Source organism: Ostrea edulis, chromosome 6 (assembly GCF_947568905.1).
Source record: "Ostrea edulis chromosome 6, xbOstEdul1.1, whole genome shotgun sequence".
Taxonomy (NCBI): Eukaryota; Metazoa; Mollusca; class Bivalvia; order Ostreida; family Ostreidae; genus Ostrea; species Ostrea edulis.
The window spans coordinates 43,096,459-43,122,108 of NC_079169.1; the positions used below are offsets into that span (position 1 = coordinate 43,096,459).

At 37.6% G+C, this 25,650-nt stretch overlaps 2 protein-coding genes across 2 annotated transcripts; both read right to left on the bottom strand.

Annotated features, from left to right (window-relative positions):
• Positions 1-5,909: 5,909 nt before the first annotated feature.
• LOC130046793 (uncharacterized) lies at positions 5,910-11,881 on the bottom strand. Its single transcript, XM_056139632.1, has one exon. It carries the CDS (start codon positions 11,766-11,768, stop codon positions 6,891-6,893), a length of 4,878 nt encoding a protein of 1,625 aa, XP_055995607.1. The 5' UTR covers positions 11,769-11,881; the 3' UTR covers positions 5,910-6,890.
• A 128-nt stretch (positions 11,882-12,009) lies between these two features.
• Positions 12,010-14,765, bottom strand: LOC125648438 (uncharacterized). Its single transcript, XM_056139633.1, has 3 exons — positions 14,630-14,765; positions 12,710-12,821; positions 12,010-12,614 (listed from the first exon to the last, which is right to left on the bottom strand). The coding sequence occupies exons 2-3, from the start codon at positions 12,805-12,807 to the stop codon at positions 12,299-12,301; spliced, it is 414 nt and encodes a 137-aa protein (XP_055995608.1). The 5' UTR covers positions 12,808-12,821; positions 14,630-14,765; the 3' UTR covers positions 12,010-12,298.
• Between the last annotated feature and the right edge of the window lie 10,885 nt (positions 14,766-25,650).

The window sequence follows — 25,650 nt, forward strand, 5'->3', positions numbered from 1 at the left end:
ATTTTTTGCAGAGTTTTCCTATCTAAGATAAACTTGGCCCTTCTCATTATACTCAGGCGTGAATAGGCTTTTTTCACTATTTCGTCTACATGGACTTGCCAAGATAAATTACTACTGAATATTACCCCTTAATGTTTATGAGATTCGACTTCTTTTAAATGAACATCGTTAAATATCAATGAAGAATGGAAAGGTTTCTTGACCTTATTAGATATAGTTAGACATTCTGTTTTAGTGGGATTAAAAGATACAAGCCATTATTTTGACCATTTGTTGATTTTTTCGAGATCTTCATTAAACAAAGATGCTGCATTGTCTGCATTATCGACAACAATATAAAGTGATGTATCATCAGCAAACAGTTTGACCACACATGGAATATCTATGACCAAGTCATTTATATAAATAAGAAAAAGTAGAGGACCAAGTATACTCCCTTGGGGCACCCCAGACCTAATGTATCCTATGTCTGATTTACTACCATTGATAACGACGTACTGTTTCCTATCATATAAGTAACTTCTAAACCAAGCGAGTAATTCACCACGAATTCCAATTTTTTCAAGCTTGTATAATAACCCCTTATGCCATACTTTGTCAAAGGCTTTACTTATATCGAAAAATATAGCTCTAACTTCTTTTCCCTGATCGAGTGCCTTAAAGAAGTCACTAGTAATACTTAATAACTGATTGACTGTAGAGTCGTTAGGCCTAAAGCCAGATTGATGTGACGTAAGAATAGCATTGGTATGAATAAATAGTTGTGATCTGATCAGTGCAAAGATGTTGATACTGATGCTTTGCTTGATGTGGAATTACAAATGATATTTTACATCTCAATGAATTATTAGATAACAAAAATAGTACAAATGTAAGTGACGCAGTAAATGATATTACTCAGATATATACATGTATCAATGCAGCAAATAAAACATTATCCTTTGAAGTTTTAAAAATAAAAAAGGGGGTGGGTGGGAAGTAAACCCAAACGAAAACCTTGGATGTACTATATTTGGAAGTACGTAAGCTTGGAGAAAAAGTCCTGGAATTCCCTAAAAATCTACCGGAAGACACTAGGCAATCATTAACATCGTCAAATGCCGTGGCTGTATAATTTTTAAAAATTCTCGACTTCATGAATATTTATGTTCATTAGTCAACCAATCGACGAGCTTCCGTGATTTTTTTTGTGCGTGTGTGTGAAAAGAAAATTATTCGGAGGTCATTGCGCGTAGCAGAATAATCCGAGTATTGCCGATTGAAAACATTCTGAACACTTTGCAGCTATTGTAACTGATGGACGCTTCTTTGTGGACTTCACCGGTGTAATAAATTTACCATATGATATGCGTAACCACGCCGCTCTCTTTAGATAATTGTCTGATCAACTTTAGTCTTTCAGATTTCAACAGATGAGAGGTATTGTATTGTATTGTTTATTGGCTTTAAGCCTTACGGCTCATCAGCATAATACATATTCAATTACAAAGTATAAACAAAAAAGATGTATACAGTATGAAAAGTGGAGTGAATATTAGAGGATGGACATACATGAAGAGAGTTATAAGACAAGTTTACATAAAAAAGAAACCAACAAAAACCAGCATATACATTAGACGATAGTTTGGCTAGATCGTAAGAGTAAAGCACCTTTTAAAAATTTACCCAGATTACAGATTTGTTTTCTATTATGAATTGACATCAATTGTACCAGTTTAAACATAGAAGCATGCGACCAATAATATTTTTTTATATATGCAGATCTGAGGTTTTTGTACAAAGGACATATTAAAATAAAATGATATTCGTCCTCAACTTCGTTCAAATTACAAAATTCACACAATCGATCTTGTCTTGCTGTGCCATTATATCTACCTTGTTCAATTCTAAGCTGGTGAGCAGACAATCTAAATTTTGCTAAAAGATTAATAAGATTTTCCGGAATAGATTTTGTCAAGTAAAATTGAATGGTAACATTATCAATAAGGTGTCTATACAGAATACATTTGGGTGAATTAACAAAAAATTCATCTCGTGACTGCATGAAGTTGTCAGTTAAACGCTGTTTGAGACATTCTAGAAATAAAACTTCATTATTAACATAGTGGTTAAACCATACACCACCAAATCCTTTCGATAATAATAAATGCTTAACTTGGCAGCGCCAATTACAGTTCTTGTGATTGCAAATCAACATGTCATCATATATAGATTGAAGGATACAATTGTCGGTTTTGATAACTTTCAACCAATATTTGATAATTTTTATCATACGTAAATTATACATTGGCACACGACCAAGTTCCCCGTAAACCATATAATTTGGAGTGCACTTCTTTACATGTAAAATTCGCTTACAAAAGTCCACATGTACCTTTTCAACATCGTTACCTGGGTTAAAACCCCAAATTTCACTACCATAATTCAAAACACTTGAAACATAAGTATCAAATACATGAAGTTTTGTTACAATATTCAGTGACAGATTATCACAAATTCGAAGAATATGGTACATACATTTTCTACCCTGCTCGGCGATAATACACTGAGACTTTAAAAATTTACCATTAAAATTTAAAGTAAGACCAAGATAATTAAAACTGTCAACAACTTCTAGTTCGCTACCATTGTAAAACCATTTGCTGGCGGCATTTATTTTCCCTCCGTTACGAAAGACAAGAACTTTTGTTTTTTGAATGTTAACTTTTAGGTCCCATTCGTTACAATAAACTGATAAAGTATTTAACATGTTTTGTAATCCTGTGGCTGATTCAGAAAAAAGTACAGTATCATCAGCGTACATTAGCAAAAACAGTGATATATCTTTAAAGTCAATTCCATCACATAAGCTATTAATAAATGCATTCTCAAAATCATTCACATAGAGAGAGAACAAAAAGGGGGACAACCCCTCACCTTGCATTAATCCGTTTGTACATGAGAAGAAGTTCGATAATTCGGATTGAAATCTAACACAGGATTTTAAGTTACTATATAGTGATTTGATGATTGTAAGTAATTTACCAGTGATGCCACAGCGTGATAATTTAAAAAATAACTTGTTTCGGTTGACATTATCGAAAGCCTTTTCATAATCAACAAAACAGCAAAATAACTTATTTTTGCGTGATAACGTTCTACTAATGACACTTTGTAATGCAAATATAGCGTCTGAAGTGCCAAAACCTAGTTTGAAACCAAACTGAGCATCTGACACAGAATTATTCCCGTAACACCATTTTAACAACCTATCATTTAAAACAGAAGTAAATATTTTTGCCAAACAACTCACCAGAGTTATGCCTCTATAGCTATTAGTGTCGTTAGCATTTCCTTTCTTAAAAGATGGGAAAATAATTCCCTCAGACCAACATGTTGGAAATGTGCCACGATTAAAGATAATATTGAATAGATGTGACAACAATGGAGTAAAAATAACTCGAAATTTACAAAAGTATTCATTTAACAAGTTATCAATGCCCGGTGATTTAGCAGCTTTCGTTTTCTTTAATACATTACAAACTTCATCACATGATATTGGAACATCTAGCTCCTCGAAAATGCAACTTTGAGCTCGGTCCACATCTGTATTATTGTTATCTCCATCATTGTTACAGACAGACTTGAAATGCTCAAAAAAATTATTCAAAGACAACTCTGTAGGTGGAGACCGTGAATTCTTCTTAAACGCTTTGTAAAATTGCCTAGGATTATTCCTACGTAACAGACTAAGTCGGTTCCCCTCTGATCTTAAATACTTACGTCTGACCTGTCGTTCATAACGTTTATATTCACCTTTAGCTTCAACCAGATTACATCTGTTTTCCGGGCTACGCTCAGAATTAAAGATGTACATAAAATGACGATAAGTGTTGTACAAGTGCTTACATTTTTCGTCAAACCAAGGTTTATCCTTGTTGGTAGAACTTTTCTTATTTGGTGAATTTTTTTTACAACATTTTACATTTCTAGAACAAGGTTGAAAAACATCATTTAATATAGAATTAAACTGCTCAATACCACGATCCAGTGTTAGGGTAGATGATTGTATTAAGTCGATAATATTATACAGATCACTGACTTTGTCATTGAGGTCACGTTCCATTTGTTCCACGTGCTCGTCGTCCCATCTGAACTTCCGTGTCGTATTTGGACCACTCGTGATTACATCACTATTATTGGAAAAGCTAGCATTCATACATTTCAAAGTAAATTCTACTGGTGCGTGATCTGACCATTCGTTAAACTCACAGACGTTAAGCTTAGTGACATTGTTAAAGTACGCATCTTCTACTAAAATGTAATCTATAACACTTGTACCCAAGTGATTGTAAAAAGTTAACTGACCATTTTCATCACCTGGTGTTCTACCATTACAAAGTCTTAAACCAGTAGATTTACATAATTCTAAAAGCTTTCTGCCAAACCTATTAACCATCATATCTTCTGATACTCGATGTGGCATGACCGAATCGGTGTTATAATCAAAAACATTTGACAGCATATCATGAATAGGTATAGCAAGAGAGTCTTCTACAATATAATCAGGTAAATTACCAACTCTACTGTTTAAGTCACCGGCAACAACAACAGTGCCGTTCTGTGTAAAAATTGACATATCATTTAAGATGCAATCAAATAAATCGCAATTATACTTTGTGTAGTAAACGTTATGATCATGAGGTATATACGCAAAACAGATATAAATATCGGGATGATCTCTTTGTTCTACTCTTAACCATATGAGTGTGTCTTCAACACATTTAACAATTGATACAAACTTACGAAGTGTTTTTCTGTATAACAGCACAAGGCCACCGCCGTTACCCTTCAGTCTAGGAAAACATTTGTATTCAAATTCGTCGTTTAACCAATTGCACTTTAGAGGTAATATCAGCAGAAAGTAACAGGATACATGATGTAAGAGGGGGCGGACAGGGTGAGGGGTGAGGGAGGGGGGGAGAGAGAGAAAGAGGTTTAGTCGGGAGGTTCTTATATATTTATTTTTAGGGTTTTTTTTGATAATCAGTTTTGTTTTTCCTTTTTCACCACTAATCTGCATCAAACTGATCGGACCGGATATGCGTATTCGATGGAAATACTACATATTTGAATATGTATGGATATACTAAAATACAGAGTAGAATTTTATACCATTTGGTTTATTGTTTTTCCATCGGCGAACTTGGGTACAATATATTTAGAGTTCTATAATAGTAAATTCAAATCCAGGCGATATAATTGTCTGTGGTCTTGGACAGCTAACTATTGCTAGTTGTCCCCTTCTTCCTTGTTAATATATCCTCCAATCTAATTAAAATTATATGTTAGATCCGCTCACATACTCGCTAGTGTAGCGAGTATGTGAGCGGATCTAACATCTAATTTTAATTAGATTGTATATCCTCAGGGGTGAAATTGCTTGTAAAGGTTGTTTTTCTAAATATATTGAAGCAATGCGTCCAAAAACTGCTTAGGGGTTTGTGATTTTTATTTCATTATTCTTGGATTTAATTTGAAAGACACTCCTTCAAATACCATTTGATTATGATTTTCTGAACAGGAGTCTTGCAGAAACTGAAGAGGCCATATATACTGTCAAAATATTCATTTGCTGGTCATGAATTTTTTCGTATGTGCGTCTTTGTACTTGTCGTTTGACTCGTATTTGATGACTCACCTTAATTCATTTAATGCCTTATTAGTTTAACTTACAACTCATCTTCTTTCGTTTTGGCTTTGAGTAGCAGGGGACAGATTCGCACTCTGATAAACCCGTTCAACTTTCTTTAAAAATGGAAATACTCCATATTTGAAGAGATATTACATGTGTAAAAATGCATAGAATAATATTAGGATACATGTCAAATGTAGCTGAGTGTTTAATAAAAATGTTGATATACAACATGTAGGTGTCACCATGAATCTTAGCGTATAGATGGGTGTAAATACGAAACTAAAACACGTGGTCAGTTGTTGAAGAAATTCCGGTGAAAACATGCATGGCCCAGCAAAAGGTGGATGGCCCCAAATAAAAGGTAGATTTTTAAGAAGGGCAGACAGAGTTCTTGATTGTGCACAATGTCTAAATCCCCTCGCTTGGTACTGTGATGATTTGGGGTGGTGCGGATTAGCCCAAATGAGAGAAAATCGAAGTAAGAAAGGGGTACCTGCTCAAAACATGTTTTGTGCACCAGTATGTATAGATTACATGTAATTTAGGGTCATAATTTATTAACTACACCAATATGAAATACAAGTATTGACATAAGAGGGAAATATGATTTTTCATTAGTCTGTCATAATCTGACTTTGATGTATACCCCCTACCCACATATTTCAGAACAAAAAAAAAACAAACCTTGTCCCCTGCCACCTTTGAATGTCGACCTTGAGTTTTCAAATCGTACCATTATTGTATTGTCCCAGATTCTGTCTTCTAAAACAACCGTTTCTGAGCATTTGACCGTGTGTTATTAAATTGTACAATTATTGAATGTATTGTTCCGGGTCTTTTCATGAAGTTTTTCTTCTAATACAGCAATTCAAGTACAACTCATCTTACTTCGTTTCGGCATTGCGTTTTCAAATTATATCATTATTGTATTGTTTCATATTCTTTATTGTAATCTTTGTATTCGAAAACAGGAATTCATTCAAACCTATCATAAATTTAGTTAATGTTTAAATAAAATTTAGCATATGACTTATCTTATCGGGCTCACGACAGTTGTGATTTATTCATTCAAAATGTAACAGGCCGGTTTGAGTTAACTAGAAATTTTGAAAATTTAGAAGTTGTTGTATTTTAACTTTTGAAGCCCCTAAAACAATTCTCTGTCATTTGTCCTTGTGTAGGCATATTTTCTTGAAGTGTCCACCTTCATCTTTTAGAGGAACGAGAAAATGACTAGGTCAGAGTCAAATAGCATAACTAGGTCAGCGTCCGAGAGCAGGACTAGGTCAGAGAGCAGGACTAGGTCAGCATCAGAGAGCATGACTAGGTTAACGTCAGAGAGCAGGACTAGGTCAGCGCCAGAAAGCAAGACTATGTCAGAGTCAGAAAGCAGTACTAGGTCAGCGTCAATGAGCATAACTAGGTCAGCGTCCGAGAGCAGGACTAGGTCAGAGAGTATGACTAGGTCCGCACCAGAGAGCATGACTAGGTTAACGACAGAGAGCAGGACTAGGTCAGCGCCAGAAAGCAGGACTATGTCAGAGTCAGAGAGCAGGACTATGTCAGAGAGCAGGAATAGGTCAGAGTCAGAGAGCAGGACTAGGTTAGAGTCAGAGAGCATGACTGGGTCAGAATCATAGAGCACGACTAGGTCAGAGAGCAGGACAAGGTCAGAGAGCAGGAATAGGTCAGAGAGCAGGACTAGGTCAGAGTCAGAGAGCAGGAATAGGTCAGAGTCAGAGAGCAGGACTAGGTTAGAGTCAGAGAGCAGGACTAGGTCAGAGTCAGAGAGCAGGACTAGGTCAGAGTCAGAGAGCAGGACTAGGTCAGAGTCAGAGAGCAGGACTAGGTCAGAGTCAGAGAGTAGGACTAGGTCAGAGTCAGAGAGCAGGACTAGGTCAGCGTCAGAGAGCAGAACTAGGTCAGAAAGCATGATTATGTCAGCACCAGAGAGCAGGACTAGGTCAGCACCAGAGAGCAGGACTAGGTCAGAATCAGATAGCATGACTAGGTCAGAGTCAGGAAGCATGTCTAGGTCAGAGTCAGAGAGCAGGAATAGGTCAGATAGCAGGACTAGGTTAGAGGGGAGGACTGGGTCAGAATCATAGAGCAGGACGAGGTCAGAATCATAGAGCAGGACTAGGTCAGAGAGCAGGACAAGGTCAGAGAGCAGGACTAGGTCAGAGAGCAGGAATATGTCAGAGAGCAGGAATATGTTAGAGTCAGAGAGCAGGACTAGGTTAGAGTCAGAGAGCAGGACTAGGTCAGAGTCAGAGAGCATGACTGGGTCAGAGTCAGAGAGCATGACTAGGTCAGAGGCAGAGAGCAGGACTAGGTCAGAGTCAGAGAGCAGGACTAGGTCAGAGTCAGAGAGCAGGACTAGGTCAGAGTCAGAGAGCAGGACTAGGTCAGCGTCAGAGAGCAGAACTAGGTCAGAAAGCATGATTATGTCAGCACCAGAGAGCAGGACTAGGTCAGCACCAGAGAGCAGGACTAGGTCAGAATCAGATAGCATGACTAAGTCAGAGTCAGGAAGCATGTCTAGGTCAGAGTCAGAGAGCAGGAATAGGTCAGATAGCAGGACTAGATTAGAGGGGAGGACTGGGTCAGAATCATAGAGCAGGACGAGGTCAGAATCATAGAGCAGGACTAGGTTAGAGAGCAGGACTGGGTCAGAATCATAGAGCAGGAATAGGTCAGAGTCAGAGAGCAGGACTAAGTCAGAGTCAGAGAGCAGGACTAGGTCAGAATCATAGAGCAGGACTAGGTCAGAGAGCAGGACAAGGTCAGAGAGCAGGACCAGGTCAGAGAGCAGGACTAGGTCAGAGTCAGAGAGCAGGAATAGGTCAGAGTCAGAGAGCAGGACTAGGTTAGAGTCAGAGAACAGGACTAGGTCAGATTCAGAGAGCAGGACTAGGTTAGAGTCAGAGAACAGGACTAGGTCAGAGTCAGAGAGCATGACTGGGTCAGAGTCAGAGAGCAGGACTAGGTCAGAGTCAGAGAGCAGGACTAGGTTAGAGTCAGAGAGCAGGATTAGGTTAGAGTCAGAGAGCAGGACTAGGCCAGAGAGCAGGACTAGGTCAGAGTCAGAGAGCAGGACTAGGTTAGAGTCAGAGAGCATGACTGGGTCAGAATCATAGAGCAGGACTAGGTCAGAGAGCAGGACAAGGTCAGAGAGCAGGACTAGGTCAGAGAGCAGGAATATGTCAGATAGCAGGACTAGGTTAGAGTCAGAGAACAGGAATAGGTCAGAGTCAGAGAGCAGGACTAGGTTAGAGAGCAGGACTGGGTCAGAATCATAGAGCAGGAATAGGTCAGAGTCAGAGAGCAGGACAAAGTCAGAGTCAGAGAGCAGGACTAGGTCAGAATCATAGAGCAGGACTAGGTCAGAGAGCAGGACAAGGTCAGAGTCAGAGAGCAGGACTAGGTCAGAGTCAGAGAGCAGGACTAGGTTAGAGTCAGAGAGCAGGACTAGGTTAGATTCAGAGACCAGGACTAGGCCAGAGAGCAGGACTAGGTCAGAGTCAGAGAGCAGGACTGGGTCAGAATCATAGAGCAGGACTAGGTCAGAGAGCAGGACAAGGTCAGAGAGCAGGAATAGGTCAGAGAGCAGGACTAGGTCAGAGTCAGAGAGCAGGACTAGGTTAGAGAGCAGGACTGGGTCAGAATCATAGAGCAGGAATAGGTCAGAGTCAGAGAGCAGGACTAAGTCAGAGTCAGAGAGCAGGACTAGGTCAGAATCATAGAGCAGGACTAGGTCAGAGTCAGAGAGCAGGACTGGGTCAGAGTCAGAGAGCAGGACTGGGTCAGAGTCAGAGAGCAGGACTAGGCCAGAGAGCAGGACTAGGTCAGAGTCAGAGAGCAGGACTAGGTTAGAGTCAGAGAGCATGACTGGGTCAGAATCATAGAGCAGGACTAGGTCAGAGAGCAGGACAAGGTCAGAGAGCAGGACTAGGTCAGAGAGCAGGAATATGTCAGATAGCAGGACTAGGTTAGAGTCAGAGAACAGGAATAGGTCAGAGTCAGAGAGCAGGACTAGGTCAGCGTCAGAGAGCAGAACTAGGTCAGAAAGCATGATTATGTCAGCACCAGAGAGCAGGACTAGGTCAGCACCAGAGAGCAGGACTAGGTCAGAATCAGATAGCATGACTAAGTCAGAGTCAGGAAGCATGTCTAGGTCAGAGTCAGAGAGCAGGAATAGGTCAGATAGCAGGACTAGATTAGAGGGGAGGACTGGGTCAGAATCATAGAGCAGGACGAGGTCAGAATCATAGAGCAGGACTAGGTTAGAGAGCAGGACTGGGTCAGAATCATAGAGCAGGAATAGGTCAGAGTCAGAGAGCAGGACTAAGTCAGAGTCAGAGAGCAGGACTAGGTCAGAATCATAGAGCAGGACTAGGTCAGAGAGCAGGACAAGGTCAGAGAGCAGGACCAGGTCAGAGAGCAGGACTAGGTCAGAGTCAGAGAGCAGGAATAGGTCAGAGTCAGAGAGCAGGACTAGGTTAGAGTCAGAGAACAGGACTAGGTCAGATTCAGAGAGCAGGACTAGGTTAGAGTCAGAGAACAGGACTAGGTCAGAGTCAGAGAGCATGACTGGGTCAGAGTCAGAGAGCAGGACTAGGTCAGAGTCAGAGAGCAGGACTAGGTTAGAGTCAGAGAGCAGGATTAGGTTAGAGTCAGAGAGCAGGACTAGGCCAGAGAGCAGGACTAGGTCAGAGTCAGAGAGCAGGACTAGGTTAGAGTCAGAGAGCATGACTGGGTCAGAATCATAGAGCAGGACTAGGTCAGAGAGCAGGACAAGGTCAGAGAGCAGGACTAGGTCAGAGAGCAGGAATATGTCAGATAGCAGGACTAGGTTAGAGTCAGAGAACAGGAATAGGTCAGAGTCAGAGAGCAGGACTAGGTTAGAGAGCAGGACTGGGTCAGAATCATAGAGCAGGAATAGGTCAGAGTCAGAGAGCAGGACAAAGTCAGAGTCAGAGAGCAGGACTAGGTCAGAATCATAGAGCAGGACTAGGTCAGAGAGCAGGACAAGGTCAGAGTCAGAGAGCAGGACTAGGTCAGAGTCAGAGAGCAGGACTAGGTTAGAGTCAGAGAGCAGGACTAGGTTAGATTCAGAGAGCAGGACTAGGCCAGAGAGCAGGACTAGGTCAGAGTCAGAGAGCAGGACTGGGTCAGAATCATAGAGCAGGACTAGGTCAGAGAGCAGGACAAGGTCAGAGAGCAGGAATAGGTCAGAGAGCAGGACTAGGTCAGAGTCAGAGAGCAGGACTAGGTTAGAGAGCAGGACTGGGTCAGAATCATAGAGCAGGAATAGGTCAGAGTCAGAGAGCAGGACTAAGTCAGAGTCAGAGAGCAGGACTAGGTCAGAATCATAGAGCAGGACTAGGTCAGAGTCAGAGAGCAGGACTGGGTCAGAGTCAGAGAGCAGGACTGGGTCAGAGTCAGAGAGCAGGACTAGGTCAGAGTCAGAGAGCAGGACTAGGTCAGAGTCAGAGAGCAGGACTAGGTTAGAGTCAGAGAGCAGGACTAGGCCAGAGAGCAGGAATAGGTCAGAGCCAGAGAGCAGGACTAGGTTAGAGTCAGAGAGCATGACTGGGTCAGAATCATAGAGCAGGACTAGGTCAGAGAGCAGGACAAGGTCAGAGAGCAGGACTAGGTCAGAGAGCAGGAATAGGTCAGAGAGCAGGAATAGGTCAGAGTCAGAGAGCAGGACTACGTTAGAGTCAGAGAACAGGACTAGGTCAGAGTCAGAGAGCAGGACTGGGTCAGAGTCAAAGAGCAGGACTGGGTCAGAGTCAGAGAGCAGGACTAGGTCAGAGACAGAGAGCAGGACTAGGTCAGAGTCAGAGAGCAGGACTAGGTCAGAGGCAGAGAGCAGGACTAGGTCAGAGTCAGAGAGCAGGACTAGGTCAGCGTCAGAGAGCAGAACTAGGTCAGAAAGCATGATTATGTCAGCACCAGAGAGCAGGACTAGGTCAGAGTCAGAGAGCAGGACTAGGTCAGAGTCAGAGAGCAGGACTAGGTCAGAGTCAGAGAGCAGGACTGGGTCAGAGTCAGAGAGCAGGACTGGGTCAGAGTCAGAGAGCATGACTAGGTCAGAGGCAGAGAGCAGGACTAGGTCAGAGTCAGAGAGCAGGACTAGGTCAGAGTCAGAGAGCAGGACTAGGTCAGAGTCAGAGAGCAGGACTAGGTCAGAGTCAGAGAGCAGGACTAGGTCAGAGTCAGAGAGCAGGACTAGGTCAGAGTCAGTTGTATGGGTCCTACTGACCTTCCTTTGGCTCTCAAATTCAATAGCGTATATTTTTGTTAGAGGCAATGTTAACCCGCACTACTTATAACAAATAATTTAATGATTTTTTCTCTGCAGCACATTTTTAGACTTTTAATAGTTCCTGCACATTAATAACTACATGTAGTTTCAATTATTTGTTCCAGGAAAAGCACATCACATCGTTTACCTTGGCGGTACGTAGTACATACAGTATGTATAAATCATAAGATAGAATAAAAAAAAGTTGCATGTATCTACCATCAAAGTCTCACTGAAGTGTTCACCGGTGTGTCTTTTTAGAACAAAAGGCGTATTCTGATATAGCTAGTTACGTATATCTTTCTTTGTTACAGTCCAGAAACTGCTTCTCCCCTGACTTCAGTTAGCTCATTCTCTTCGTTAAGTAACGGTTCAAAATTCTTATGATTTGTTTCTTCATCAAGGTGGGTACCCCCAATATCGAAGTCTGGTCTTGTATGTTGATTTTTCATGATTCTTCTGAGGCAGTGGCCTGCAGCTGTCCCGAACAAAATGGTCAGCAATATCCAAACATTCATTGTCATGACGCACAGCATCAGGATGTAGCTGACCATTACACGGAACATGTAGAAAATAGATGTTGTCAGCCTGTTCGGTATGGAAGAGGAAGTGTACTTTGTATACCTGTGTAAGAAATGTATCAAATATATTTACAGAAAAGATGGATCAACAATAAGGCATGTGTTCTCAATTTTTCTACAAGGTTAAAGTGTGCTTACTGTGGATTGTTTTTATTTTTCCAGCATGCGTCAACACATCTGAGCTTGATAATGTCAAGGGATTCAAAAATGACGGATAAAACAGCAGCAGTAACCATTGCACTTATCAGTCCTAAAACAAAGTTGAAAGCAAATTTAAGAAATGACTAAAATAGTAGAAATACACAAGTTTCGAGATGCGTTCGACTTATTTCCTTTTAGACAACTCTCAAATACAGTAAGGCGGTAAGACAATTTGTGTACAAGCGCAAGTGGGACAAATTCATATCCATCTTAATGTGCTCAGTAAGTGTTCATACGTAGTTTCATTACCCGCATTCGATTGATACACAAACTAAATACATGTAAGTGATAAGTATTCAGATCAGAGAGTAATTAAATTCATGAAATTCTTATCATATCACGATATTTCGTTGCGTTGCTCATACATACCATGTCTAGGATATCACTTGTAAATATGAATTTGTTTTTTATGTTTTCACTGTAATTAAACATTTCTCTCGTGTGTTCAGTATTTCTTACATTTACATATTTCAACAGAAGTAGCTCACTTACTGTAGGTCCACTCTTTCCCACTTAGGCATTCAAAATGCCACTAAATGCAGCTCCTACACAGAATATTGTTTAACGTCCCTCTAGAGAATTTTTCACACATATGGAGAAATCTGCTGTGACACGGGCCTCGGGTTGTTTTTTTTTGCGGTCTCATCCGAAGGACCGCCCCATTTAATCGCCTCTTAAGACAAGTAAGGGGTACTGAGGACCTATTCTAACCGGGATCGCTCTTATCTCGAAATTGGCGTGTTAATCATCAACTGTAACATTAATTACAACTTTTAAGGTTTTAGTTCCTATGATGGTGATTGAAATCTGCACACACCAGTGTAATCATCCAAATGCCATGCATCATGCAGCAAGTGACTTCTTGTTAATGTGGTCCAAACCTTCATCACGATGAAGTCTGGAAAAAAAAACCCATCAGAAACATGTACTTCCTATCAGATACAAATACAAATTTATACACTGCATTTTTCAGCTCTGTGACTACAAAAATTAAAAAAAAGAGTGATATGTGTAGTAAATGCTATACACAATGAATAGGAACGAAAAAGCCGAACTCTTTTAATTGAATGCTATACAAGGACCCAGAAAAATATCTCCTCATTTTCTTTGGATAAAATTCAATTCGTGCGGTAATACATGTATACAGTATCAAATCACGTGACCTAGTGTGCACCTACTGAAGAGGTCTTCCCATGTCTCTACAGTACCTATGAATAGGACTAATTAAAATCTAAATCATTAGATTTGTACCTGTGAAGAGGACTTATCAAAATCTAAATCATTAGATTTGTACCTGTGAAGAGGACTAATCAAAATCTAAATCATTAGATTTGTACCTGTGAAGAGGACTAATCAAAATCTAAATCATTAGATTTGTACCTGTGAAGAGGACTAATCAAAATCTAAATCATTAGATTTGTACCTGTGAAGAGGACTAATCAAAATCTAAATCATTAGATTTGTACCTGTGAAGAGGACTTATCAAAATCTAAATCATTAGATTTGTACCTGTGAAGAGGACTAATCAAAATCTAAATCATTAGATTTGTACCTGTGAAGAGGACTAATCAAAATCTAAATCATTAGATTTGTACCTGTGAAGAGGACTAATCAAAATCTAAATCATTAGATTTGTACCTGTGAAGAGGACTCGTTAAAATCTAAATCATTAGATTTGTACCTGTGAAGAGGACTCGTTAAAAACTAATCATTAGATTTTTTGCCTCACCTCTCTTTGTTCTATCGAGATTTTATAGTTAGGAAATACTTTTATTCGGAAATCGGATGATAGTTTTTAAAAATCTAAGTTGATAATCATGAATTCACAGTACACAGTAGAAGAAAAGTATTACTTACTTTCATTTGCCTTGTTCTGAGCCACACAAACATTAATATACGCAGTGTAAAAATTTCTTCTGTCCAATACTGGGTTAGCTTTTACCCTTACTTCCTGGTAATGTGTACCAGTAAATCCGTATTTCTCAATGATAATAGCATTTAAAAAATAAAATCATGTCAACAATCCACGCCCAGATGCAGTCAGCATGTGTTTATGGAAGTAAGGGAGGGCTTTAAAGATTAATCTCAATTTTATATGAAAGGTTACATTTTCCATTGGGCTTTTTTAATTCATTACTAACAAAACAATGGAAAATGTAATTCTTGTCGAAACATTTATGTATTCTAGATTGTGACGCGCAAACGACCTATCAATTTCAGTTTATCTTTTATTTATTTATCTAAAATATAATTTATCTATTTTAAAAACCAGAAGCCGTATTCCTATCTACATATGTATTTTAATTCGATTGTTATCAAACTGAACTGCTTCGTTGCTGCTTGTGTAGAATTGTGTAGTAGCCGCGAACTGTTACGCAATACAAGTGTTTGTTGAAATACGATACGCTAGCATACGATATCCAGATAACAATCAATCAGACTGAAAGCATATTTTTAAAAAAGCATGGCAGCTTGAAATGATTGATTTTCACGTAGGGGGTACTTTTAGAGAGAGAGAGAGAGAGAGAGAGAGAGAGAGAGAGAGAGAGAGAGAGAGAGAGAGAGAGAGTCATTGTTAAGAGTAGACCTTATATGTCACAGTATCACAGTTTTGAAAATAAGTGACTGCACTATCTTGATCAGACAATTGTCATGTAATAAAAGCTAAATCTAGGAGCTTCCAGGACTTCTACAATTCAATTATTTATTCACTCAAAACCAGATCACTAGTACAGGAGATACCAACAAATATATACATATATAAACTAAGGTTACAAGAAAGGGTCACGAAATATATAAACAAATAAATTTCCCTCGACTCTATTTAAAGGTCAGTTTTCAAAATAGAATTCGCGGGAAAATTGCTACGTGTACAAAATATTTTCGCCTGGCAAAAGAAAAAAACCGACAAAAACCCACCATGCAATCCAAGAACTTTCTGGGGATTAAATCCCACCTCGGACTCCCACCATGGCATTGTCCTTGACCCACAGGGGACTTTAGGACGGTCTTAATCTCTTGCATTATTTTCTAGATTGAATCCACCATTCAGTATGTTTCCGACAAACAGTGGTAACATAAATAACTCTTTATCTAATTCATCAATGTCGAAATTACACACCTTTATCAAACGTATTTACATTAACAGTGTTCCTAAGCATCCCTTGCGTTTCATGTGATTAGAGCCTATGTTTGCAGTACTGGTTTGCACGTATTGATTTTTATCAAACTTGCAAGAATTCGTTTCATGTATACCCTGTATAACAATGAGGGTTCCTAATTATATGAAAAGTCATGGTCGGCCGTTTCTTACAAGGAAAGCTGGTCAGATGAGGTCAAAGCGTGGTGCAGTATTCCGGATTTACTGCTCTGATCCGTTTTGGCTTTATTATTTAGAGAGAGAAAGTTCCGGTTAGCTTCCGTTACAATATCATGTCCAATCTCTCACCAGAGGGCGTATTACGCTGCGCTACAACACCTCTGTCAACGTCTGGATGTCAAGATTCTTGGCAAAACATATTTCTACCTATTGCATAATAAAGTATCATTTTACAAGTTTTAGTGTTAAGCTTAAAATCTTACAGTAAGTTCACAAAAACAACGAATTCCATGATTATTCTAGTATTATTGGATGAATGAATATTTATATAAAACCTTTCAATTCGCTCAGGTGTCTCATATTTACCAGCTTCTGCATTAGTGGAGCGTAGCGGGAACGATAACTCTGGTTAGAGATTGTATCATGTCTAGACCCATTCTATAATTAGAGGTCGCGTCATCAAACTAATGTAGGTAGCACGTGACCTGTGTGTACACAATCTCGATCCCAACACGTATGAAAATCAAAGTACTGAAAGTACTGAAACGAAGTGACGAACTGTGTAAAATGTCACAAAGATTCTAATGCTATATATACTGTATATCTATTCTGTTTAATTCCTTTGCTACTCCAACACACTTCAAAACCGATCATACTTTATTTAGTTAACTGCCGCAAAATACCTAAAATATTGCTAATACGGTGTTAAACCCCAAACAATCAACCTATGCTGCTAGGGAAGAATTGATGTCTTGAAAGTGAAAAAAGAAAGCAACAGGAAGCAGATCTAAATGTAAGTTTGAAAATCCACATGCTGTCATTGTTTAGATTAGCATGTCAAGTGCTTGATAATTAAATACATAGAAATTTAAATTAACGGCAAATATAGCAGCTGAACCGATCCTTTTGATTGATTGCAAAGGAGAGATTTAAGATAGAAGCAAGAGAAAGGAAAGGATCATTGTCTTCCAAACCATTAATCATATCACCCGTGTAAATATTCGATATTGATACATGTGTTAATTGATCGAAGGCAGAAATGATGATGGCAAATCATGTAGATGAAGGTATGAATGATTACACTGAAACTGTGACATGTCTGTACAACAAATCACCTTCTTGGAGCAATCCATTCTCCTAGTAATTTTTCATTAACCTCTTTATGAGCAATGCAAACAAGTGAAGTTGCTACACAGCTTCCTTTAGAAAAAAAATATTACATCCCTTGTGAATGTTAGCAGTTACATTCTCTACAGAAATCTCCCCTCCCCCCTAATTCTTTTAGATTTTTGTTGTCCTATGGTCTCATTATTTTTAGTGTAATCAAGTTTATTTTCAAATTTTTTATTCTTCCTTCTAAAGAAATTATTTCAAAACTTATATACCACCTGAACTGCCATAATCAAAAAGAAAATTCGGGATCAAGTTATCACCACAACGATATAAATTTTTGAATAAAGATTTTGAAAACAGGTTAAAATTTACTGTACTCACCAGGCACGTTGGTGGGATTTTTGAAATTCCCAGTGATTTGTTTCCACGCATGATAATATCAAATTCAAGTCCCACATTGGTCAACTGAGCATTATTTCAGAGTATCACTAGCCCCAAGGGCTACGGAATCTACTAGTAGGATAATATTCCTTTTCTGTATATATATAGGCTATTTTATATATATATGTAACGTATTTACCTAATAAATGATCAGAAAATTGATGAGTTCGCTTAGGTTTCCTTTCTAAGAAATTAAGTTCAATTATAATACACTTACTGTCACGTATCTATCTTCGTTGCAGACGAACAGGAACAATAACATTAACGTTAATAAATAAACCAGGATAGGCTAACTGACTAAAACCCGGAATAATATTTTCCTTGGTCCTACTTGGATGATCATTAAACAAACCATGAGCTAATAGTAAAAAAAATAATCAGACTAATCGAAACGAGAAATCACAAATACATGTATAACTTAAGTAGCTACAGACTGAGTGGTATAATAAACAATTCTGTTGTTTCCCGACACAGTCTGCAGCCACCTAACCTAAGCTCTCTACCGTCCTATCACCTGGGAAAGTCACCGAGACACTATCCCTGAAACACGTCACCAAGACACAATTCTAAAGTCACAAAGACACAAAGGACCAAGTGTAGGAGCTGAGTGGCCTAGCTAACAATTCTGTTGCTTTCCGACACAACCCCAAGCTTGTCCTGAATACCAACTCAATACTACTAGTCAAAAGACCTCAATCGAGTTCATAAAATTTGCAAATTTCTTAGAGGCCTATCGGCCCTATATCACTATGCATTTAGTTTTTCCTACAGATGTATAGAAGAATTTTAAATGGTCAATGTTTGCCCACCCTGGGGGTGTAGAAGTGAGGAAATTTATCACTTACATCACCCTTGTCCCCAAGATGCTTCATAACAAATTTAAAAAGAATTGGAAGGGCAGTTATCAAAAATTGTAGAAGTTAAAAAAAAAAAGATGGACGAGGCTGACCAATTACAATAGGTCACCTGAGTTTACGTGACCTATTTCAAGATCAAGATAGAGGGTTCACTACGGGTGTGACCGGTCAACAGGGGATGCTTATTTCTCCTAGGCACTTGATTCCACCTCTGTTGTACGCAGGGGTCCGTTTGTCCTACTCTAAACTTTGTGTTTTTATGGGATTTATGAAACTTCTTTTCTATTCTTTCTAACACAATACAGCATGTACATCCAGTCAACACTTGTTCTCTTCCTTTATATCTAATTTAGCTTTTAACCATTGCACCTTTAATTTGGCGTACAATCCATTTAATTCTGCACAGTAACCTGACCTGAAAATTAGACGCAAATACAAATCACAGAGAAGTAACGTATTCAAACTCGAATTTGACAAAGCCCGAAGACAATATCAGATTTTTAGAATTTCAAGAACTACGAAATACAATTGGTCTAATTATATGTAATATAGAAGAATCCTCATGTAGTGAACAGTCATACATGAACATTCAGTATTCTGAAGCAAAGCAGGTGCGATAGGTGTTCAGATTTACACTCTTTTGTTACTTTATGGACATGTGTGTGGTGGGTATGAAAAATATGTTGTTCAAAGAGCAACCAGAGTTATGTATGCCATCATTTAAAAACAAGGGAGTTGAATTTATCTATCGATTGTGAACTTGATATGTTTGATAAAATGGTTGTTCCAATACTTCTTTATGGATGTGAATTATGGGGTTTTGAAAATTTAGATATCATCGAGAGACTGCATCTGGAATTTTGTAAATTACATTGAATCTTAAGACAACTACCCCGAACTATATGATTTATGGTGAACTTAATAGATATCCATTGTGTATACATGTCAAAATTAGAATGATTAAATTCTGGTTAAAATTGTTGAATGGTAAAGACACAAAGTTGTCTAGTATTTTGTACAAATTTTTATATAACTCAACAACAGAAAATGTTGATTTTAAATGGGTTAGAAATGTACAGAAAATTTTACAAGAATGTGGTTTAAATTATATCTGGATTTTACAATCTGTAGAAAATGAAAAATGGCTGATTAGTGTTATTAAACAAACTGAAAGATCAATTTCAACAGAAATGGGTTTCTGAATGTAATACATCAGGAAAAGGTGTACTTTATAATTTACAACTAGTATTTTTACGTCGAGAAATTATCTAGAAGCCAATGTACCAATAAATATTATTCTTTTATTAGCAAAATTTAGAACAAGTAATCACAGGTTACCTATTGAGACAGGCAGATGGAGTGGTGTGCCCAGAAACCAGAGAATTTGTAATGTATGTGAAAATGGGGTTGGGGATGAGTTTCACTATATCATGACTTGTTCAGCTCTTAGGGATAGTAGAAAAAATTATTTACCTTCTAAATATACAAACAGACCAAATGTCATAAAATTCTTTAACTTGTTTTCATGTAAAAAGTTATCTGTTATGAGTAATCTTTCCAAATTCATAAATATAATCCACAAGAGAGTTACCCTTCCAGGTTAAAAATTATAAACTATACACTCTTTCATGCATTGAATCAACTGAATTCTTTGTTTAACATTGTGTATAAATATGTATATCTTCTCTATGTTGTTTTGTGTAATATGAGAATAAAAAAATTGAATTGTAAAATTTAAAAAAAAAAAAAAAAAAAATTGAACGCACAGCCATTTTTGCGGTTGTTTTCATTGTTACGTACTTGTATTTCTATGCGCCATTTCAAAAACGTTAATTAGAGCTAATTAGAGTTAATTAGAGATGAGAGAAACTGTTTTACTACATGTATTTAGAAACATAATTGAATGAAAAGAAATGAACTTATAATTCTTTTTGTGATGCAATATCATGGGGGAAAATCGGACAGAAAACTTTTTCATCAAAGCGCTACGCGCATTGATGAAGTTTCCCGTCCAATTTTTTTTTTTTTTTTGGAGGGGGGGGTATGGATGGATGTAATAGCGTAGATTGAAAAAGCAGAACCAAGTACTTAATTTTGTGCTAAAGTATGAGCTATAGAGAACAATCCCTCAAAATATTAGAGCAATATTGATTGTACACAATGTAGTGAGATAATACCCAATCAAAGAGGATAGCTAACTGGTGACTGGTAATTTCTTTACAGGTATGCCCCCAAAAACATGACATGATGGTTTTTTAAAACATTGTTGGATAAGACAAAGGTCTTTCTGCTCGGAATGACTCAAATCATACATTCATAAAGCATCGAAGGACACATTTTTATTATTTGCCATGCTTTATTAGTCAAAAATATGTTTCGCGACTGATGAAAGAAACAAAATTTGAAAGAGGGTGTTGCACCGAAGCAAGAGTTTCGCTTAATCGGAGCTCCGTGCCAGCACTCGTGACGTAGAACTGACCTTCATATTTATACTCTTATTGCGTATTTGCCATTTAAATACAGAATGTACCTGTATGATTCCCCAGTACTAAGGGCAAGCCTAATACATTTTATGTGTTGATACATTATACATGTAGTTATAACATAATTTTTTGAAAATGAAATTGTCTAGTTTTTCTTCTGGGTATCAGATACAACGTACACGGTTACATGTTACGAGTGTATCAAATATTTAATATCTATACTACTACAGTCTAAAAGCTCTTATACTCGTATGTATTATTTTCTACAACCAGCAGTTGTTAACTGTGCATGACTCGGACCACAAAATAAAATATGAGAAGTTTAATATGCATTAATAAAATTCAACATAATTCAAAGTACATGTATCTGAAAACATTGATTCACCATTATAGCAATTTGCTACTGGAATACATATCATCTGATCCACTTAAACTGTTTAACTGTTATTTACCATGTTTGGCCTTAAGGCTTTTCTTTCAAAGCTTTGCAAAGTTCACAACGTTTTTCGTAAAAGCATCATGCCTTTGACCACACTTTCACTCAGAAAAATATACAACCATGACTATTAAAACACAGGTAGTGCATGATGTATACGGCGTGTTTGTTGCAAGTCCTATTCACAAATTAAACAGTGTCCAGGTTGGAAGCTTATTTCAAATTCGGTACATCGTAATAAAGAGAGATTTGAGAAGAAACATTTATAAAAACTAGAAGCGTGTTTCAATTAAGAAAAAATCTAAATGGAAAACGTAATATGAAAAAAAAATTGTGTTCGTGAGGAATTCGAACCCGGTTGTTTAAAAAAAACAAAAACATTGTTACCTATAAAAGTCGAGGACCTTACCCACTGAACAATGCGGTAGATCATACATTTCTAAGGAAAGGTAACGTACAGGTGAAGTTGAAAATAATATCAGTGAAGTCGTTTCGATTTTTTTTAATTTACAACAAAAAATGCCTTGTGAAACAAAATTTCAAAGCGACAATTTTTTAGTGAAACACTTGTAGAATATGTTCACGTTAAATATATTTTGTTTCACGGAGGCAGTTTTTTCTGAAATTCGGGGATAACCCACTCCATTTTAACGCTAAAAATCATATAAATCGCTTATTGCTTGAATCATTTTGGCTATTGTTTGTCAATACACATCATTTAAATTTATTTTAACAAATGTTTGAATCAAGACACAAGTTCCGATTGGTTTTATCATATATTGGCAGACTGTTTTTCCCTATAATAGCTCTAAAACTTGATTGTTATTTCGGATTTCGAACATTTCAATTGAGCGTCACTGAAGAGACATTATTTTTCGAAATGCTCATCTGGTGCATCAAAATTGGTGCTGTATAAGTTTTTACATTATAACCCCTGGGTCGAGGCCTCTGCTGGTGGACTGTTAGTCTCCGAGGGTCTTTACAGCCCAGTAGCTAAGTACTTCGTTTATAGCTTGAAAATACGAATGTATATTTAATTGTTGTTATAAAATTTAAAAATGAATTTCAAAATTAAGGATTATCTCCCTCATGCATAGCTCTTATCCTTAGACGAATTTGATTCCACTTTTTGGCACACTGTTTTCCCCTATAATAGGTGGCAGGGGACAGTTTCTTTGGTTTTGAAACATGTGGATAGGGGGTATACACCAAAGTCAGATTATGACAGACTAATGAAAAATCATATTTCCCTTTTATGTCAATACTTGTATTTCATATTAGTGTAGTTAATAAATTATGATCCTAAATTACATGCCATCTATAAATACTGGTGCTGGTGCACAAAACATGCTCTGAGCAGGTTCCCCTTTTTTGCTTCGATTTTCTCTCATTTGGGGCTAATCCGCACCACCCCCACACCATCACAGTACCAAACATGGGGATTTAGACACTGCACAATCAAGAACCCTATCTGCCCTTCTCAAAAATCTACCTCTCATATGGGGCCATCCACCTTCCCTCACAGCTACAGACCTTTTGCTGGACCCTGCATGTTTTCACCGGAATTTCTTCAGCAACTGACCACGTGTCTTAGTTTCGTATTTGCACCCATCTATATGTTAGAAATCATGGTGACACCTACATGTTGTATATCAACATTTTTATTAAGCACTCAGCTACATTTGACATGCATCCTAAAATTATTGTATACATTTTTACACATGTAATATCACTTCAAATATGGGGTATTTCCATTTTTTGAAAAAGTTCCGGGCCTATAGTGCGAAACTGTCCCCTGCTACCATAGCTCTAAAACTTCATTGTTATTTCGGATTTCAAACATTTCGGTTGAGCATCACTGAAGAGACATTATTTGTCGAAATGCGCATCTGGTGCATCAAAATTGGTAACGTATAAGTCTTTACATATTTGAAAAACTTAATTTTATCGATCTTTCACGCAACACCTTTAGGGAAATTAACATGAGACGTGCAAAACCTTCGTTAGTAACTAAAAAGCAAGAAAAGTTTGTATTAGAAATTTAATATCCATTAAAATAATAAATACATGTATTACATTTAAAAGACGTTTATGGGCTTTCATCAATAAAATCTACAAAAGTAAGATTTTGAGTTCTAACCCCTTGGTTAGAAAGTGTCATTTAATCTTTGATGGCTCGTGTCAGATTTACTTATGCGGATGCCTGAAAAATCTTTTATTGTGCTTTAAATCTTACATACATGTATCTACCGACATATATATATATTTTTAATTTTAGCTTTTCAACATACTTGATTATTAAAAATGAAATGGTTATATGTAGCTTAATAAGGTTTCCATCCCGTGAACCAATCGATATTCATACATCAAACCCAGAGGATTAGAAAGTCCATGAAAAGGTATGTTTGATTTAAAAAAATCAATAAAATCGATTAAATTGATTTTTTAGTCTAAATATGATTAAGTTACAAATGACGATCGATTAAGTTACCAATAACCATCGATTAAGTTACAAATAACCATCGATTAAGTTACAAATGACCATTGATTAAGTTACAAATGATAATCGATTAAGTTACAAATGATCATCGATTATGTTACAAATGAACCCTTAGATATGGATTAAGTTACAAAAAGTGTAATTTTGAGTTACAAATAACCACAGTACCTATAACCTAATATCATACCACTGTATTTTCAGAATACAGATACATGTATTATCATACAAATTAATGTGACATCACCAGCGATTACCATCTACATGTAGAATTATAATACAGTAACCGTATGGAAAGCCAAAGGGTTCAATATTCTATCTTTGTAATTATATATTTGTTGTTCCTAAATGCGCCATCGGTTCAATGTAAATAGAAAAATGTTAATCGTTATCTTGACATTTGAAGTACATAACGATGTATTCGTCATTTGAATTGCGTAAGATGTAAATGGAATATATGTTTGTGTAGATGCGTAACAAGTGAATGCATTATTTATTTAGTGTAAATTTGAAATTGGATCTTCGTCTTCCGTAGTTGAGCATTTGCACATTGTAGTTTGTTAAGCCTATGCGAGTTGTGGTAAATGTGTTTTGGTAATCCGTCCGATGTTAGTTCGACATTCGCATTTGCGCAATTCAACATTTGTAAATTGTTCTACCATTATGACGACAGAGGGCGCGCGCTACATCGTATCTTTTGGGAAACAGACTATAGAATCATATAGGAGGACCAGTTAGCACTCGGTCTAGCACACTCAACATTAACCGGTTGGCGCTAAAAGTCGTTGAAAATGTGCTGCTGAAGTAGTTTGATCAGAGTCTTGATGTAGAACATTGTTGTAAGTATCAATATAGATGACTGGACTGATTTTTTCCATGAGTTTACTTTAAACAAACAGTGTATGCCATTTAGTAACCATATACCACCAGGGACGTTACATTTATTTGTGCGAGACGAAAAACTCTTGTACATATTTGCTTTGATTGGGATTGATTTTCGTTTTCGCGCCCCTTCCCCACCATTTTTGCATTGCTGTCATTGAAATACGTAATTCACAATATCAAATAGTTAATATGTACATTGGGTAAGAATTCTAGAACACGCAAAAACTATTCTGGTTTCATAGGCGTCGGAAAGGGAAGGGGGGGGCTAAACCAACAAAAAAAATTCTACGTTGTTTGGGGGTTGGGGTTGGGGGGGTTATTATGTCTATCTTTGCCCCCCCCCCTCCCGGTTCCGACGCCTATGGGTTTTATATTTGTAAACAAAGTGAATCAGTTATCATTTACCAGTTGTTTTCATTAAATGACAGCCAACCTTGAATGTAACATATTTAAAGTTTTTATGTAGTAGACCAGTCATAATTTTTACTAGGCCAGGCCATAAAACCAGTAGCCTGAGCCATGGCCTAGATTTGAATTTTACATTATTTCCACAAGCACTTGTTTCGTATCTGATCACCCCCCTTCTTTTTCTCTCCACAAGATAGCTAACTCAATTTCAGACACCCCAATTTCAAAACTCCTATTTTTGTTAAAAATGTATCATTAATCAACATTACCGGGGGGATTTTGATATAGTTTAATTTGAGATACTTTTCTCTTGTCAAAAAAAGTGTTCCAGTTGTCAAGCCTCTTTATTGTAAACCACTCATTTTGTCTGTTTAAAGCAGAGAAAGAAACATCTTTTTTATTTGATAGTCTAGCTGTTAGAGGTTATTTATAAACCTTG

What these genes read in the sequence shown, in the direction of transcription:
- LOC125648438 (XM_056139633.1), bottom strand. Translation starts at nt 12,807, where the DNA reads ATGGTTACTGCTGCTGTTTTATCCGTCATTTTTGAATCCCTTGACATT. An exon ending in AAAAATAAAAACAATCCACA is followed by an intron (nt 12,615 to 12,709) that starts GTAAGCACACTT and finishes TTTCTTACACAG; the next exon opens with GTATACAAAGTACACTTCCT.
- LOC130046793 (XM_056139632.1), bottom strand. Translation starts at nt 11,768, where the DNA reads ATGCTCTCTGACTCTGACCCAGTCCTGCTCTCTGACTCTGACCCAGTC.